The sequence below is a fragment of the Epinephelus fuscoguttatus genome, linkage group LG16 (assembly GCF_011397635.1).
Source record: "Epinephelus fuscoguttatus linkage group LG16, E.fuscoguttatus.final_Chr_v1".
NCBI lineage: Eukaryota > Metazoa > Chordata > Actinopteri > Perciformes > Serranidae > Epinephelus > Epinephelus fuscoguttatus.
This window is the reverse complement of record NC_064767.1, coordinates 20,866,536-20,884,861: the sequence shown is the minus strand read 5'-3', so window position 1 is coordinate 20,884,861 and position 18,326 is coordinate 20,866,536. Positions and strand designations below refer to the sequence as shown.

The 18,326-nt window shown below is 42.2% G+C and overlaps 1 protein-coding gene across 6 annotated transcripts in view; it reads left to right on the top strand.

Moving 5' to 3' along the window:
* Positions 1-18,326, top strand: part of marchf8 (membrane-associated ring finger (C3HC4) 8) — a 111,257-nt gene that overhangs the window by 56,468 nt on the left and 36,463 nt on the right. Inside the window, exon 1 of one of the 6 annotated variants that reach the window (XM_049599775.1) lies at positions 8,264-8,707. The exons of the other annotated variants lie outside the window; for them this stretch is intronic. Coding sequence (XP_049455732.1) covers positions 8,678-8,707 — 30 coding nt within the window. The 5' untranslated portion in view covers positions 8,264-8,677. Of the gene's footprint in view, positions 1-8,263; positions 8,708-18,326 lie in introns of those variants that run through there. 6 annotated transcript variants of the gene reach the window in all.

Here is an 18,326-nt window from a genome sequence, read left to right as displayed (position 1 = left end):
AGGAGTTTGTCCTTTGATTTTTCTCACGGACCATCTCTCCCCTTCTTCATTTCCGCCTCTCTCCCCTCATCTTCTTCTCTTAATTTGAGGTAGATTTGATTGAAACGTGCAGCAGGCAGACAAGCTGTAGTGTTGTAGTTATCAGTATGCATGACTGTATTTGAATATGAACTGAAAAGGCTATTACAGCTCAATTTCACGCCCAGTGGGATATCTGACATGTTTCTCCCTCAGTAGAAATCAGACTGTCAGAGTTTTCACTTTCTTTCTTTCTCTTTCCCCTTGCACTTTGCCTTAAATTTCTGTCTTTACCCCTCCACCCAACACTGTAATATTTTATCCACTCTCCTCTCTCTGACTTTGTATGTCCTACCTTAAACTGGATCAGGCTGTTACACATCAGCTGTGATTGATATTTTCCGACAGGGGCTATAATCGGTCCAATCTCTGTTCTCTATAACCCATATTTTTTCCTGAGCTTTACATTAAAAAAGCTCTGCAGCGAGGCTGTCAACCTGTGCTGAATGATCACCCGCTCATTATGTGTCGTTAAAGTGACTGGCTGAGCGGCCGGAAAGCTGGACTTGTATCATCTGCACATATAGCATATTTTCACGGCGGCTTAACAACCTGTTCTTTTTGTCCCCGTTTTTATCGCTTTGTCTAAAAACAAGCAAATATTGCTGTTGCTGAAGTAACAGCAGACATTGTGCTGATGCAGTGTAAATTAGGTGCATCATTCTCACCTTTTGGAAGGCGTTAGATTCAGGAGGTGGTTATACAAACCTCCTCACTCAGAGATATCAGCAGCTCCTTCAGTCTCTCTTGTTGCCTGCTGTTGCTTCATCACTTAACTGCTGCCTGGCTCAGATTTCACACTGTTCATTTATAAAACACAAACTGCTGGAGTTTGTACCAGCTCTCGTTCAGCTTGCAAGAACTTTTTATTCAGTACTGAAGTACACCAGAGAAAATGGCATGATCAAATACCAGAGCAGTTTCAGTAGAGAGTTTTGCTTTGTGTGAAGTAGAGCTGCACGGATCAGCTGGATCTGTATTGGTGCTGATACTGACCCTGATTTGTTATTGGTCAGACAAGGCCGATTAACACTGAAAACACTCTCTTCACCACTGTCTAACTTGCAGTGTTTCGACTATTAGTTACATTCATTAAAGGTATGCCATGCAGGATTATCAGCTACTGTTTGTTTCAATAAAAGTGAAAGCCGACCCCAGCTTTGTCCATGACTTTAGTAGCTTCCTCTTAGATGTGGGCTGCTTATGGTCTGGCACCTGGTCTTAACCTTTTTGTAAAAGCTCCAACTTACCTGCGGGCTGAACGTCCCAAACACAACAAAATAAGAAGGAAATACAGACAGAGAGCAGAGCCTTTACAGATAAATACACCACCACACACTTCTGGTGGGTCATAAGTGATGATTGAGGGGGATTACCGCTGTATGAGTTTTTACCTTTTTCTTTTTTCTTTTTTTTTAAATTCTTTATAGCATACCTTTAAGTAAAAAATTATCCAGTAATCTCTAACATTAAGTAATGTGGTGCACATAAGATATTTTAAATGTGGGGTAAAGAAAGTATTCGTGTCAGATTATAAATCTGTGTTAGCAAAGGTATCGAGATAGAAAAAGTCAGCAGTTGTGGAGGAAATATTCAGATTGCAGTACGGCAATATAAATGTATTCCATTACAAGTAAAAGTCCTGCATTTAAAATATCACTAAAGTAAAAGTGCAGAGGAAGTATAAATAAAATATACATAAAAGTTAAATCATTTTATTATACATGACATGTTTTATTTTATTAATATTACTGATTAGCATTCAATAATATAGCTGACTGAGGAAGAGCACAGTTGAACTATGTCATACACTGTAGGGATGAAATTTAGAATTTCATATGTTTGAAACATATGTAATATCTTCTTCAAATGAATAGCAACAAATAGCTGTAAAATTAAGTTAAAATACGAGCTGAACAATAGTCTGCAGAAAAAAGTTGAATATGCCCTATTCTGTTCCAATCAAAAGTATTTTGAACAAGGTGAGAGAGCAGGTAAGGCCTTAGCACATAGGGTAAAACAGATGCAAACATCTAACTTAATTCCAACCATATTTGATCACGATAACAAGTTGATAACAGATAAAAAAGCGATTAATGATGTATTTCAAACATTTTATCAAAAGGTATATACATCACAAGGAAACACTGAAGAACAGAAAATTACAGATTTCTTTTCCTCCATTAAAATCCCATCTCTAACAGAGGAACAAAGAAACTCACTAGAAGGAGAAATTACATTGGCAGAAATTAAACAGGCAATTCACACTCTCCGGTTAGGCAAAGCTCCTGGCAGTGATGGATTTCCATCTGATTTTTATAAGAAATTTGTGGAAGATCTTGCCCCAAGATTGTTGGCTGTCTACCAGGGTGCACTGCGGAGGGGTAGACTCCCAGCTAGTATGAGATCAGCTGTTATCACTTTACTCCATAAGAAAAGGGAAACACTCACAATATTGTGGAAATTATCGTCCAATCTCGTTAATTAATGTTGATGAAAAAATAATCTCCAAGGTGCTTGCTGCCAGGCTAGAAAGGGTGCTTCCCAACCTGGTACATGCTGATCAGGTTGGGTTTGTTAAAAAAAGGTGCTCAGCTGACAATCTCCGCAGAATATTACACATAATGTGGAAAAGCAGGAATAATATAGAACCCATAGTTGCCTTCTCCCTAGACACGGAGAAGGCTTTTGATAAAGCTGAATTTGCCTTCCTCTTTCATACATTGGAGAAATTTGGGTTCGGTCCATCCTTTATTCAGTGGTTACAGTTAGTACAGAGCCAATGGCTACAGTACTTACTAATGGTGTGATGTCACCCTCATTCAAACTTAGTCGTGGCACTAGACAGGGTTCAACCTTGTCGCCGCTGATATTTGCCTTATTTCTGGAACCACTGGCAATTGCATTGCGTGATAGTAAAGACATTAAAGGGGTTCAAATGGGCCATGAAATACATAAGCTTTTTTTATACACTGATGATATTCTTTTGATTACAAGTAACCCAAACACAGCAGTATCCAAGATCTCTTCCATTATTGGCTTATTTTCAGAAATCTCTGGCTACACAATTAATTGGACTAAGTCAGAGGCCATGCCTATCTCTAAAATATGTCCTCCGGCCATTAGGGAATCTTGGCAGTACAAGTGGATGCCAGCAGGCCTGACCTATCTAGGGATCAAGCTGACACCAGGATTGGACAAAATAATGCAATCTAATATTTCTCCAGTTATTCAAGCTATTCAGCCTCTCTTACAAAATTGGGCTAAATTGAACATATCTTTGTTAGGTAGGATTAACTTGGTCAAGATGATCATCTCCCCTAAAATCCAATATATTCTGTACATGCTACCATTAAGTTTTCCTCCTGATCTCTTGAAACTATATAATACTGTCATAGAGAGTTATATATGGGCAGGCAAAAGACCAAGCTTTAACCGATCAAAATTATATGCGGCCAAAGAAAGTGGAGGCCTATCATTGTCTAAAATAGAGTGGTATCATTATGCTTTTTCACTCTCCCAGTTAGCTAAGATAAATAATTTGCGGGAACAGGTGCCTTCCTGGGTTAAAATAGAAGAGGAACTGGTGGCTCCAACCTCCCTTGAGGCTTTTCTTACTCAGACGGAAAGACCGGTACCCTTTAAGGACCCAGTGTTGACCTTTGTACAAGGAACTTGGATGAGTGCTCATCAACTTATTAAATGTAGCCCGCATCTTACCTCTAAATCATCTATTTCGTATAACAAAAAACTATTAATTGGCAAAAAACTATTATATGGGAGAAATGGGCAAAAGTTGGAATAAACTTGCTTTGTGACTTTCTTAGCGAAAGTGGATTGAAGTCATTTGATGAAATTACGCAAGAATATAACCTTAGACAAGAGGATTTTTGGAAATTCCTACAAATTGGGCACTGCATTAAAGCTAACCGGGGGAAGAACCCGGATCCCGAGACCAGGATTCAGGAGTTAGTCCATGTAACTAGACATAAAAAATGTGGAGCCTAAAAATTTTATGAGCTTTTCAGGGAGGCACAACCACCCCACCTGGAAGGGTTGAGACTGAGCTGGGAGAAAGATGTGGGCGAACAGATTTCAGCGGATAGATGGATGAAGTTGGTTGTATCCTGGCATAACTGTTCTCGTGAAGCACAGTCTCAGCTTATTCAGTACAAACTGTTTAACAGAAACTACTGGACCCCCAGTAAAATGGCCAGACTAAAACTTAAGGACAGTGACACATGTTGGAGGTGTGAGAAGGAAGGGGGTACTCTTGTACACATGTTGTATTCTTGTGAAAAAAATGCACATTTGTGGGAAAAGGTTGTTACCCTCTTAAATGATCTTTTCGGATTACAACTCACCAAGACCCCAGCTCTGTGTATTCTGGGTCTGCTGCCAGACAATAACACTCTGACTGGAAGACAAAGACTATGGATACGTTTGGCTACTACAACAGGATGTAGAATAATTCTGAGACACTGGAAGTCATCAACTCCATGCTGTTTCAAGGAATGGACTGAACAAATGACAAGAATGGCTACATATGAGCGAGTCACTTACAGAGTAATGAGGAGAGAGGATATCTTAAATCAAGTCTGGGGCTCCTTTTTGATGTCAATAGAGGGGTTGTCTGTCTAAATATAAGGCACCGGATCTGACCAGAGCATGTGAGCGGAGCGGAGTGAGTGAAAATTTCTGCTCCTCGCTCGCAGACCTGTCACTTTGCGCCGCTCATCCGCTCCGCTTGGTTATGCGCATTCTTCGCTGTGCTCCGCTCCATCATAAATTTTATCCCGCTCCACTCGCTCACCACTCCACTCAAAAAAACTGCGTCGTACTACCCTAACCTGTAATCTTCTATTCACAAATAAAACGGGGTCTGCCCATTTTTCCGACATCCCATTGTTCCGACCATATTAAACCGCATTGTTCCGAAGTCCTGTTGTTCCGAAATCATCATGATGCCCTGTGGTTAAGGTCTGGTTAGGTTTAGGCACAAAAACCACTTGGTTAGGGTCAGGAAAAGATCATGGTGTCGGTTAAAATGAAAAAGAAAGTGGCAAACACATAAGCCATGAGCCTGTTTCGCCTCAAGCCTTTCCCAGCTGACCCAGAGCCGGTCACGGAGCCGCCGCCGGGAGCCGTTCAGCACCGCGGAGAGCTCCCCACACAACCCCGACCCCAGAGTTAATAACAGGAGGTTATGGTGTTTCATTCTCTCCTCTCTATGACACTTGTATCTCGACCAGTAGCCTACTTTTGTTGCGTTGCTGATCCTCTATGGTACACAAATACAGTAATAATCACATATCGGAACAACGGGACGTCGGACTAATGAGAGGTCAGAACAATGCTACGGCACCAATAAAACATGAGCTTGGTAGATTCTCCGGGGAAGCCCTCTCCCCGCAGTTAGGGACCGTTCTACACGGTACCGCTGGCAGGGTGCAAATAAGTCAAGTGTAGAGGAGACAGACCAGGTTAAGCGGCCGACCTCCGAAGCCCTCTCGCCTCTCCCCACAGGTATGGACCGTTCTCCAAGGTACCGCTGCTTCTCTTCTCAGTTTCTTTTCTGAAGTACACAGTAAACTCCATAGTTTTTTTTTTTTTTCTTTAAGATTTTTTTTTGGGGCATTTTTTGCCTTTAATGGACAGGACAGTTAAGTGTGAAAGGGGGAGAGAGAGAGGGAGTGACATGCAGCAAAGGGCCACAGGCTGGACTCGAACCCGGGACGCTGTGGCAACAGCCTTGTACATGGGGCGCCTGCTCTGCGACTAAGCCACCGACGCCCCAAACTCCATAGTTTTGAAAGAAAATAGTGTGGGTGTGCGCAGGTGCAAAGATGCATTCTGGGTGGGGCATGAGCAACAGGAGCAAAATTGGAGCGAGAGATAAGGCTCCGCTCACATGCTCTGGATCTGACCTAATCCAATATAGCGTTTGAGTGGTAGAATGAGAGGACAAATGTAAAACATAAGTGTAAGGCACATGTTGTTGTTTTTTGTTGTTTTTTGTGTATTCATGTTATTGTTTGTTTGATATATGTTTTAATTTTAAAACGGGACAGTCGATGATGTAAATGTCTTGTAATCTGTGATTGTGGCATATGTTGTACTGTCTGTCAAAAATATTAATAAAAAATAAACAAATAGCTGTAAAATAAACACTGATTGGCCAAAAACAGTTATACCACTGACATGTGAATGAAATAACTTTGATCATCTTGTTACAGTGCAATGTTCTGCTGGAAAACCTTGGGTCCTGGCATTTATGTGGATGCTATTTGATGTGCTCCACCCAACCAAGTACTGTTGCAGACCAAGTATCCCACCTCCCCCCCCAGCAGGAAGACAAACCAACACTGCAAACGTTGTTCAGGAAAGGTCCAAAGAACATGACGAAGAGCTCAAGGCACCAGTTTGGCCTCAAAATCCCCTAGATCCCAATCTGATCGAGTCGCTGTGGGATGTGCCGAAACCCCAGAAGTACCCCTATCCACAGGGTATAGGCCAATACCAGGGTATTGGCGGCAGGTCCTTTATGTCCTGCGGGTTGTGAGGTGGGGTACAAGCACTTCCCACAGATGCTTGATGATGCATTTGAGTTCTTTGTTAAGTACATAGGCCATTTTCTAGCAGAGTTTGCAGTGTGGTATGGTGCATTGTCCTGCTGGGGGGGGGGTCACTGCCATTGTAGAGTACCATTGCCATGATGTGGGGGGGCTGGTGTGCTAAGTCTACAATGATATTTGGGTGGATGAAGCATGCCAAGTGGCATCTACACAAATGCCATGACCTAAGATTTCCCAGCAGAACATTGCATTGTAACAAGATGATAAATGTCGCTCACTTCACCTATCAGTGGTTTTAATGTTTTGTCTGATTGGTGTATAATGGAGAAAAAAATGTACAATATTTTCAGCTGAAATGTAGTGAAGTAGAAGTACCTAAAACTTGTACTCTCTAACACTAAATGTCAGAGAACTAGCGTAAACGCTGTGATGAGGCTGTTGCGGTGTTCAAAGTGTAAAGTGTCTTTGTTGTGTGAGCTGGCCAAAGTCTACGAGCCGGGGCCAGTGGACCTGCTGTAAGACTGTATTTAGAGGCCAAAGCGGTTTAAGCAGTGTTACTCAATGAAAGTAAAGTGCTGCTCAGCTCATTATCCACTGGAAAGCACCTGATCTGTCCTTAGAGTGGAGATGGAGAACAGTAAGCATCGCTGACAACTTTCATATCAAAGCCCTCATTAAGGCCCCGTGGCTGTACACATCCAAGGCATGAATCCAAAGTTTTTTATCGATGTTCACTATCTAAAAAACTAAAAATTTACACTCCACAAAAAAAAAAAATAGTTGAGTTTTATGGGGCTCAAGGGATTCTTCACATACCTGTGCGGACTGTACGTGACCTGCTGGTGACAGGCCAGAGGATGTTTACTTAAGTGTGTTTGGCCTGTTGTGGTCTTCTTAGATGGCTGCAATTAACACACCATGTTTGATTGTTTATCTTTGTTTTCTGTGTTCGCAGCATTCCTATACATCAAAAGTAGGGAGCATCTTGCTCCTTATTGGTTTTCTTTACTAACTAACAAGCATCATCCTTCAAAGTGAATCATCGCTGTATTAAAAGGTTTAATTGGTGTGTTTATTAGTGGACTTCAGCCTGTAGTGGCCGGCAGTGTTGCTCAGGATTTGACTGATTGTGCTGTGCTGTTATTTTGCCCTTGAATACAGCTGTGAGGATGTGTGTAATAAATTACCCTCTGTCATCTCTGCTCCACCTTGCATCCCTTGGTGCATGCTTGGGATTGGTGGAGCCTTCAGTAACAGCCTCTCTGATTGGTGTTTTGTAAGAGGTTTTGTGGCTGACTCTTTGTCTTAGAACAGTCAGAGATTTAGAAGCAGGAGGCTGTGTGTGTGTGTGGCAGTGTGTAGTAGTTGCAGGACAGGCTTAAGGGGGGGTTAGGGGAAGGTACTTTAAGGTTAAGCTCAGTGTGCAGAGCAGAGGGAGTCTATTTAAAGGACACCACCTCCCTCTCATGAATGATTCAACAACAGTTTGCCCCTCCCCCACCTCTCATCAAGATCAGCTGGAGGAAGTGGTTGCTCGGCCAATGGGATTACAGTACCGGATTGACTGTGTGTGTGTGTGTGTGTGTGTGTGTGCGCAGCTGAGAGGGAGAGCAAGCCTGGACAAGTAGCAGCAGCAGCAGCAGCTCTGTGTTTGTATGTGTGTGTGTGTGTGTGTGAAGAAAATGTAGGGCAGCCGCTTGTTCTCCCTCCCTCTGCCATCTCTCTCCCTATCTTCTCCTCTGTCTGTCTTTGTTTCCGCGCTGTGCTGCCGTAGCTGCAGTCGCCACGGCGACGGCTGACATTGTTGCCTCGGCTTCACTTCCGTATTTGCAGAGGCTTGGCTCTCTCTCTCTCTGTCTCCCTCTCCGTCTCGGCTCACCTCGAGGATTTACAGAGGGGGCATGTAACCTCCCTGAGGAACCATTGTCTGCGTGAGGGTGTGTGTGGGTGTATGAGTGTGTGATTGCGTGTGTGTGTGTGTGAGTGTGTGTGAACGAGAGGTGAGGTGGCTTCAGGATCCAGACATGAATTCCTGTTGGAAAATGAAGATTCAGGTACAGATATCTCATTCTTGATGGTGGCGTTGTTGTGGATGTTTGTCTGTTGTGTTGTTTTTGTTGATGGCATTGATGTCAGTGTTGTCATTGTTGTGATTATTTTCAACATTGCAGGGTGTACATTCTACTTCCTGCTCAAAAAATCCTACCTTTACATGATATCTACATGCTTAGCAGATCAAGCAGATCATACATGAGGGGCTTATGAAGAAAAGACGACGGCAGTACAAGGAAAACGGCTCATTGCAGTTTCCATTCAGTGGTTGTTATGGTGAGGCCTTCTGTCTCCGTGGTGATGGCAGAGCGCTTCTGCTGCAGTAGCCGAGAGATGAAAGAGTTGCCAGGAATGTGTGGTTTTGTCTTTTTTGTGCATGTGAGTGTGTGAGCGAGAGGACTGGATAAATGGGGAGCAAAATGAACAGACAGTCATAAATGGTCCGTCTGTCCATCCTGTCTGGCGGACGTGCAGCATCACAGTCACGTCTGGGGTTATAAATGTGGCTACATTATGTTTGTTCTGCTCATCTCTCATAATTGCATGTGTTTTTGTGTGTTCAGTGCTATCCAGGGACTCTGAACCCTGGTTTTTACAGCCAGTGCGTGTGCCTTGGCGTGCATGCATGACGTTACTGTACATGTTTGTTTGTGCGGTTCAGAGGAGCATCTGCCACCTCTTCAGCGTGAAACGTTGACCCATTTTCTTTGCTCTTTGTTCAGGATGAGTGGGAGTGCACAGACTGTACATGACTCGCAAACTTGAATGCCCCATGAGCATTACTACAACAACTTTACTGCAAATATATTTGCATGTTTCCTTTTCTGGTATAATCATCCATTTGTGCAATAATCTCTCAGGGTTGTTTGCGTGCTGCCACAGTGACAGCACTGGACACTGTAAGATACCATATCTGGTCAGATTTAGTGCACATGAACTCACTAACCCCTCTGCTCTGTCGTCTTGATGTTTTTTTTTATCTTCTCTGTGCTCGTGTGCACCAATCTCCACTCATGGTGTGAAAGGGCAAAGACAGGCGGCGGTCGTCTCTGTGGAGCGTGATTGTTTGCTAATGGGTGCACACAGAAACTCCAGACAAACACACAAGGCCTCAGTGGAAGAGTGACCTGATATAAATATTTTTTCCCCTCTCGGTCCACAGCTTAGCATATCACATCATCGACTGATGCACCAAATCACAGAGCTTTGTGTCAAATCTGCAGCTGGGGGGGAGGGAGGGGAGATTAATGCAGTCACATGTCATGGCAGAGCTTAAAACCTGTTGGAGAGGGGAGGGGACGGAGGAGAAATGAGGAAGAGGAGGGAGGAAAGTCAGACGGAGATGCAGACAGACAGGCAGAGGGTATCATGCACACATGAGTTTGTATATATTGTGGTTTCCTGCAGCACTGCGCTGGTTTCACAGATAAAGTGGGTATTTTGCAACATGCCCACAGAGCACCTCCGCTAACAGCGCCGTCTTCCTCTTCGTCTTCTTGTTTTCCTCGGAAAGGGCTTTCAAACCCCCCGAGCATGGTTTTAACAGTGCAGAAAACTCACACAGTTAGTATTCAGCACACTGGATGCTGAATCTCTTTTTTTTTTTTTTAAAAAAAAAAAAGAGAGAGAACTTGTTTCAGATGTTCCTACACTTCAGATAGGGTGTTCATTATTCCCGGCGGGTGCCAGAGCTAATGCTTCTTTAAGCAGCTGCTGCTAGCTATAAAGAAGCTGTTTGGTGGGCTCAGGCCTCAAGCTGTTATGGACTTTTGCTTTCAGAGTCGGCAATAGAGTCTGCGAGTCCCTCCTGGATTGAAGTTTCACTGAATTGGTGTTTCATACCAGTCTTTAAAAGGTCCAGTGTGTAGGGTGTAGGAGCATCTGTTGGTAGAAATTGTATAAAATATTCATAAGTATGCTTCCATTAGTTTATAATTGTATGAAAGTAAGACACGTTGAGTTTTCAGTACCTAAGAATGAGCCATTTATATCTACATACAGAGCAGGTTCTCTCCCATGGAGTCTGCCATGTTGTTCTGCAGTAGCCAAGGGTGGAAAATCAAACACCAGCTCTCGATATGTGCATTTGCATTTTCAAGTTTTCGCGTCTGTAGTTCTCCTACCTGCTTGGCTCGCCACAGAAGTTTCAGTTTTGCTCCCTCACTGCTAGATAATACTAAATCCTACACACAAGACCTTTAATATGAGTTTTGGTCAATAACTCAGTCTTTCTTGTCTTGTCTTCGCTGAGGTGACCTCTTGGCTGCCCATCTGTTAGCATTTCTTTGTTTCTGCCAGCCTGTTATTGAAGGATTGTATCACAAGGGGGCTGAGAGTTCACACACTAATAACAGAGCTAATTAGGAGGCACTGCTCTGAACTAATTATCCGTAGCTTGACTTTTTCACACAAGTCATAAATAATGACTTATGTCATGGGGAAGAGCACGACCCCGAGTGCAGCTAATGAGGAAATGTGGCTTCACTGCAGAGTCACAAAAATACTTCACTAAATCTTTGGATCTTTTGCTCTCTTTATAAAGCAATCACACCCGACTGGTGCTGTCTGTCATATTTCACTTCATGTTCCTCCTCCTTACTGTAGCTCTCTTTATTGTTGGATCAGACTCTGGTATTTCATCTATTACTGTTGACATATAGCCTTAAGAGATGTACAGACAGATAGGTCACTGTCCACATGGTCCTGCACTGAATATGATGGTCACTGTTGCTCCTCTTCCATATCCTGTTTGGACATACTGATGTGATTATGCCTGAGATGAAGAAAGATGAGATACAGATAGAGCAGGAAGAGGAGGAGGGAGAGGACAAGGGGACACCACATGCTCACATCCTGCTCACAAGAGCACAGAAAGACAAGCCTGTTCACACAAAAATGCTGTAGACTTGTGTGCAAACACAGTGTCCGGGGGTGTTTTCTGCCTCCCCTGCAGTCTCACTTTACATGCCACCTCAGTTTGATGTGTTTTTTTTGACACACACAGAAACACACACACAGATGTGCTGCAGGCACACACTGTGGGGCTGTAGTTTTGCTGAGCTAATGCCTCTTGTGTAAAAAGATGTGCCGTCAAACAAGACGTTGATGCTGTCCTGCCCAACTGCATTTCCTCCTGAATTGGGTGCTAGACATTGACAGACATAGGAAACCACAAAAAGGCTAACTTCCTATCCTGACAACGCTCTTTGTCGGGGAAGTTTGATATCACTTTTGCTGCAGGAATGTGCGCCTGTGACCTCAGAGCAGGAAAGAGTTCGTCAGTGCAATGTTTACTCAAAAATCTCTCTCAAATATGTGCATGCCAGCTGTATTTCCAAGCTAGTAGTGTGTTTGTAATGGCCTACTTGACATCGCTGGCATTTGATTCATGTGATTTGAGAGAGATTTCTCTGAGGAGCTGAGGCTAGTATGCGGAGGAGTCTGTTATCTCTGTCTGGGAAGGAAATTTTGTGGCGGCTCTTCTGCAGCAACTTATGCATTTAGAAAGGGGAAAAAAAAAAAAAAAAGCAGGATGGCCTCATTTTCAGATCTGCATTTGGCAGAGTGATCAGCCCTGAGCAGATCATGGTATGCTTATGCCATTTATTTCAGGGGAAGCTATTCAGATGTAATCACCGACCTCGTGCAGTCTCTGTTGTCATACCTGCAGTTCCACAAGCTCTCCTCCCTCACCTGTCAGTCTGATGTCTGTTTATCTTTATCTGCATGGCGTTTGACGAAAACAACGTGGTTGTGGTTGACTGCTTTAGCACACTGTTGTTTCCGCAGAAATCATAACCATTTTTATCATGCCTCTCATTTAGCAGTGACATTGACAACTTGACTCAAAGATGCGCGAGTGCTTCGATACATAGGTTTGTGTTTTACTGACATCAGATCACACGAAATGCTGCAAGCCGCCTGTAAGTGAAAGCTGGTGTGCAGTGTAAAGCCATGAAGTGAAAGCTGACATGTTGACCCTGCCTTTATCCGCTTCAGTCTCAGAGGGCACACATCCTTCTTTTTGGGAAAGGGATTTTCCAAAACAGTCTGCTAGATATATTGATCTCTAACAAATGGTCATGGAAATACAGCCTTACATGAGAAAATTAAACAATATTCTATTGTAGACGCACCCACAAAGGTGTTTATATGGAGACAAAAGTTCTGATTAAATGAATTCACATGTTTAAATGTTTAACAAATATTTGATTCAGTTATTGAATCTGTTAGGAGGTGTGTAGCTGTGAACATTTTGTTGTTTGATTTAGACTTGTAGATTGGATTCGTAGCTGTTAACTTGGTATTCATGCATACAGTTGAGTTGGGTGTGAACCATGAACAGATGGATGTGTAACTGCACACCTTTTTCTGTAGTTTTAAATCTTTGTGCAAATCTTTCTGCTGTCACACATTGGAAATTATTTGTGCAGTATTTGTTCAAACATGTCATGCACAGGAACAGATCTCCTTACAGGTTCAAAATCTATTTGTTCAGGGTTTTTTTTAACATATTCACACATTTGAATTGATTTGATCAAAATGTGTTGTGGTGCTCAGAGACACCCTGACCCTGAATATGCTTTCACAGAACCTTCTTCTTGCTCCTTTACCTATTCATATACATATTTTGTATTTCTTATATCCATGTTTAGACGTCAGCAGTGTTTCTCTTTAATCCTCAAACACCCATCCCTCCTTAAGAGGGTAGTCCGCCTAATTAAATCAATTATAATGTAATTATGTTACACCCTTGTGATTAATTTGGACATTAAGTTTTCAAGGATTTATTACGCTGTTGGACTGCCATCTGGTTTAAAGGCAGGGAGTAAAAAAAAGGTTGTGTACCATTCGTTCTACCTTCTGGATGCTATCAAAATAGGGCTGCAACTAACGATTATTTCCATCGTTGATTAATCTATTTGATTGTTTATAAAATCAGACAATGGTGTAAAATGTTGATCGGTGTTTCCCAAAGTTCAAGATGACATCATTAAATGTCTTGTTTGTCCACAACCCAAAGATATTCAGTTTATTGTCATAGAGGAGTAAAGAAACCAGAGAATATTCACATTTAAGGAGCTTGAAGCAGAGAATTTTGTAATTTTGTAATTTCATAAAAAATTACTCAAACCGATGAATCGATTATCAAATTACTGGTTGACGTTATGACAATTATGACATTTAACAATTAAACGATTAATTGATTCAGATACCACAATAACAGGGAAGATGTGAGTGTGTTTATTTACTCTTCGCTGTGATATAAGCACCCCGTCGGTGGAGCAGTGGGTGGTGAATGTTTAACATACAGTATGCATAAGGAACGCTGTCGTGTTTAGACAGTCAGACAGAGGTAAGCTGCAGGATATTGAACTGTGGTGATTATGAAATTATGCCACTTCTGTTGAATGAAGAGTTAAGCAGCTTGCAGAGGTCACTGAGACATGTAATGAATTTACAGAGAAAGAACAAAACAGGAAAAGAAACACGCACACGCACGCAGGCACGCACGCACGCAGTCCTCTGTCCATTAATTTCATTGATTTAATTCCTTCGACAGTTACCTCATTACCACTGTCTGATAGCTATCGCTCATTTGGCTTCTCTGTCGCTCACTTTATGTCTCTCCCTCTGTCTCTTTTCCCTACAATCTCTCTGTTGCTCCCCCCTAGCCTTGTTACAATGTCAGCTATTTGTAGCAGCAGATGATAAAGTGAATTCTTTGGCCCTTTTTCGGCAGAGTAACTGCCACATTAAGCAGCTCTCTGTCAGTGTTTGGGACACATGGCACGGAGCTGCTTATTGTATGAAAACCCATCTTCCTAAATATGTTCCAGAGCTCACTAGGAGATATATATTTTGCACTTCCTGTACAGAGGTGTTAAACAAAGTGCTGGATGGAGGCCATTTTCCAAGACACCTGTTAAAATGCCCTTTATCGCCCAGAATCAATTTCCTGCCTCCAGGCATCCTGGGTGAAGATGCTTTCACACAACCCAGTTTTCTAACTTTGTGTGATTGCAGTAACCTCTGGAAACAGGTGGTTTGTTATTACAGGTGATTGTGGAGCTGCAGTCTATGATTGGCTCTGAGGCAGAGGAGGCTGAAAGTGTTAGTTGCCTCCGTCTGTTTGTTTGTTTGTCAGCAGGGTTATTGAAAAACTACAGGCCCCATTTGATGAAGCTTGGTGGAAGGGTGTAGCATGGGCCGAGGAAGCACCCATTAAATTTTGGAGTGGATCTGAATCACAGGGCGGATATATGATTTTTTTTTTTTTTTAAACTTTAGTTAACATCGTGCGAGAGTGCATTCAGTCTTGGCAGAGGTCTGCGCTCTCTAAGTGCCCTTCTCATTAATTGGGTTTCTGCAGTGACTTAAAGGAGGTTAATGCTCTGTCTTTTCCAAGCTCAAAGCATGTTGTAGCATTTCATGTTTATATTTGTGATGCATTTACTAGTGGTATTTGAGGCAATGGAAAATTTGGCGTTTACATGTTGCTGGCAATGATAAAATCTGATGGTTGATTTTTCCACTGATGGAAGTCTAAATAGATGAATATACACAGCAGCTAAAGGGCTTGTTGTAGAGGAGCACTAGGGTTGCCTGTTCACAGCTGGAAAAAGTATTTCTTGTTATGTTATCATTGAAGTGTCACTCTCCACTGGAGAGCAGATGTCCAGGCAAGTCCAGACAAGTCCTCTCAGGGACGTTTTAACACACCAAGAACTAAATATATGCAGATGAAGTCAGATACAATAATAAAACATCTCAGAAGTGTGCATGCATGTGCAATATGTGATGTATAAGCATATTCAAAAGTAGATTTGTCTTTTTGTAGCTCTATTTTAGTCCAGTTCACAAGCCTGTCTGCACCATACAGTCGCTGTTGTTTCTAAACTGTCTCAATCTCTCAAGACAAAAGAATGTGCGAGGTGAAGGGGGTGCAAGTTTGACAAGCAGTTCTCATTTGCGACCCTGACCTATTGTGTGAAATCCCATTTCGTGTCTGCGTTGGGACTGAAACTGTTGTTGGTGCAGACGAAAGCAGATGGTGCCGTAAGCAGCCTCGTTGACAGTAGGTCTCAGGTTTGTTTTCTGAGAAGCTGTTGACCTCAAGCACAAACCTATCTTTATACTCTGCCTCTGGCGTGACGCTGGTGGGAAATGGTGCAGAAACCAGGAGGAAGAATCTCATAGATTGAGTCCCCTAATTTAGAAAGTTTTACCTGTGGCTGGTTTATGTGATTCTCTAACTTGACGGCTCTTTGCAGTGTTTGAAATAATTTCACTTTCATGTTCCACATGCATTTACATTCTTTGTGGTTACAATTAGTGTTTGCATCAGATGAATAATAGAGCAGCTCGGTAGATATGAAAGTAATCAAGTACAGTAATTGCCACATATGCTGCGGTTCAGCTTCGGGATCAAGACAGTTGTTCGGACAAAGGAAGGTATTGGAATATGTCATATTGGGCTGCGGGAAACAATTTATTCACTATTTTCTGACATTTTATAAACTAAATAATTAAGTAGTGAAGAAATAAATCAGTCAGTAATAATAATTGTAAGTCAGAACTCTAAATAATGTTTTCCTGTAGATATAAATGTGCTGTCCAAAGACTACATGAGTTTGAATATTTTTTTATTCTTTGTTTTGTGTATTATTTTAATAAAATCACATAAAAATTCCTTTAATTTTTTAGATTTTAAAATGTTTCGTCCGACCAAATGTCCAAACCCAAAAGAAATTAATATACAGTGATATTAAACAGAGAAAAGCAGCGGATATTCACATTTAAGAAACTGGAACCAGCAAATACTTGGTATGTGGTTTCATTTAACAATTGAAGCCGTTAATAGATGGTAAAATAGTTGATTCACATTGACTGAAGCCTGTGCATCCCCACCTCACAAAGCCCATTGACTGATCAAAGACGGCTCAGATGGTGTATTCAACTCTAATATTGGAAAAGTTGTGTTGATGATAGAAACTTTGAATTTAACCCTGCCTCTTTGAAATGTGTCTTTTTCCACAAAGGTTTTTATCTTTTGAGATTCTTGCATAAAGCGCTCTGAGCCCTCCTCCCTGTGGGCCAAGAACAGAGCCCTGAAAGATGCAGCGATCCCTCTGAATATGACCTCTCGTCTTCTGTCGTAGTCTCCTAAGCTTGGTTTTCTCACAAGCTCCAGTCTTCACAGTCCAGTCTGAAAGTTATCAAAGGCAGGGGCTGCAAGCAGGCCCACAGAGGAGGTGGAGAAAGACGGACACAGCGGTGTGTGAAACCTGAACCCTTCTTTATCAGAATTATGCATGAGCCCAGAGAATAAGGCCCTTTATAGTCTACAGTCATGGCAGCAGTGAAGGTGACTCCCAGAGCTTGTACAGGTAACACACTTTGAGAGAGAGGATTTTAAGAGAAATGGGGTTAGACAGAAAGAGAGGACATGTTGAAATGGTGTTGATCTATTTCCTTTCTCATCTTTTGTCATCTGTCTGCACCCTCTCTGCTCTAATCACCACTGCTATGAAAGTCATCAGTCCGTTTGTGGCCTTGTTATTTCCCAGAAACCCTCAGTCGAGGGCACATCTACTTGTTACTCCATTTTTGGCCAAGAAGGGAGGATTAAGGGCAAGGATCATCAATTTGTTCTATTCTTTTGCAGTGCCTGTTATCCCTGCCAAAAAAAAAGAAAAGAAAAAGAAAGATTTTATCCTCTTCAACAATCCGACAATTGATTTGCTGCCTAAATTGCACCCATTGAGAGCTGTATTTATCATATTGTGGCATTGTATTGAAGACACTGAAGAAGTAATGACATGGAGATGGAGGAGAACAGCTTCACTTTAATCCACTAGTACTGCGGGAGAGTTATATCTGCAGAACCACCGGTGAAGACAATGGTTTTTTAAGGCTTTTCCAGCCCCCATTTTTAAACTTTTGCATGCATGTGAGCCCTGAAGTTGTGTCACTACATCAGCCAGGAAGTGCGTCTCACAGGAGGCTGGCAGATTGAAACAGGAGATGAATTCACTTTGAGATTGGAGATAATGGCCACAAGCTTGCAGCTGACATTTCAGTTTATCAAAGTGAGAGGAAATTGCGTAGAGATGTTTATTCAGAATTTTGTTTTCCTTCTGATAAAATGTCAGCTCCTTGCCCCATCAGATAATGGAAACTTTTACTGTTGCTATGTGACCAGTCGACAGTTGGAGAATTAGAAGTAAGACTATCTGAGTGGTGTCTAATGTGTGGTTAATGGCATCCTCTGTTCTAACCTCAGACTCAGAGCCCTTTGCTTCCAGTTAAACCACATGAGGGTGTGACAGTGGTGCAAGAGCTGAGAATTTGTATGTTTGGATGCAAGTGCAAGCATGTTTGCATTATCAGATTCGTGGGAAATAGTTGGATCTTAGAATCTATATCTGAATTGTTGTCTTATCAACATGGCTGAGAGGGACTGTGTGTGAGCTGGCGCTGCACAGTTTATCATTTTTCTACCTGCACGATAAACACATTGTGGAAAAACTACAATATTGCACTTTGACGTAACAACATATATTATATTCTGTATGTAGGTGCTATTTTTTTGTGATATGTGCCATGCTGTTAGCTCTC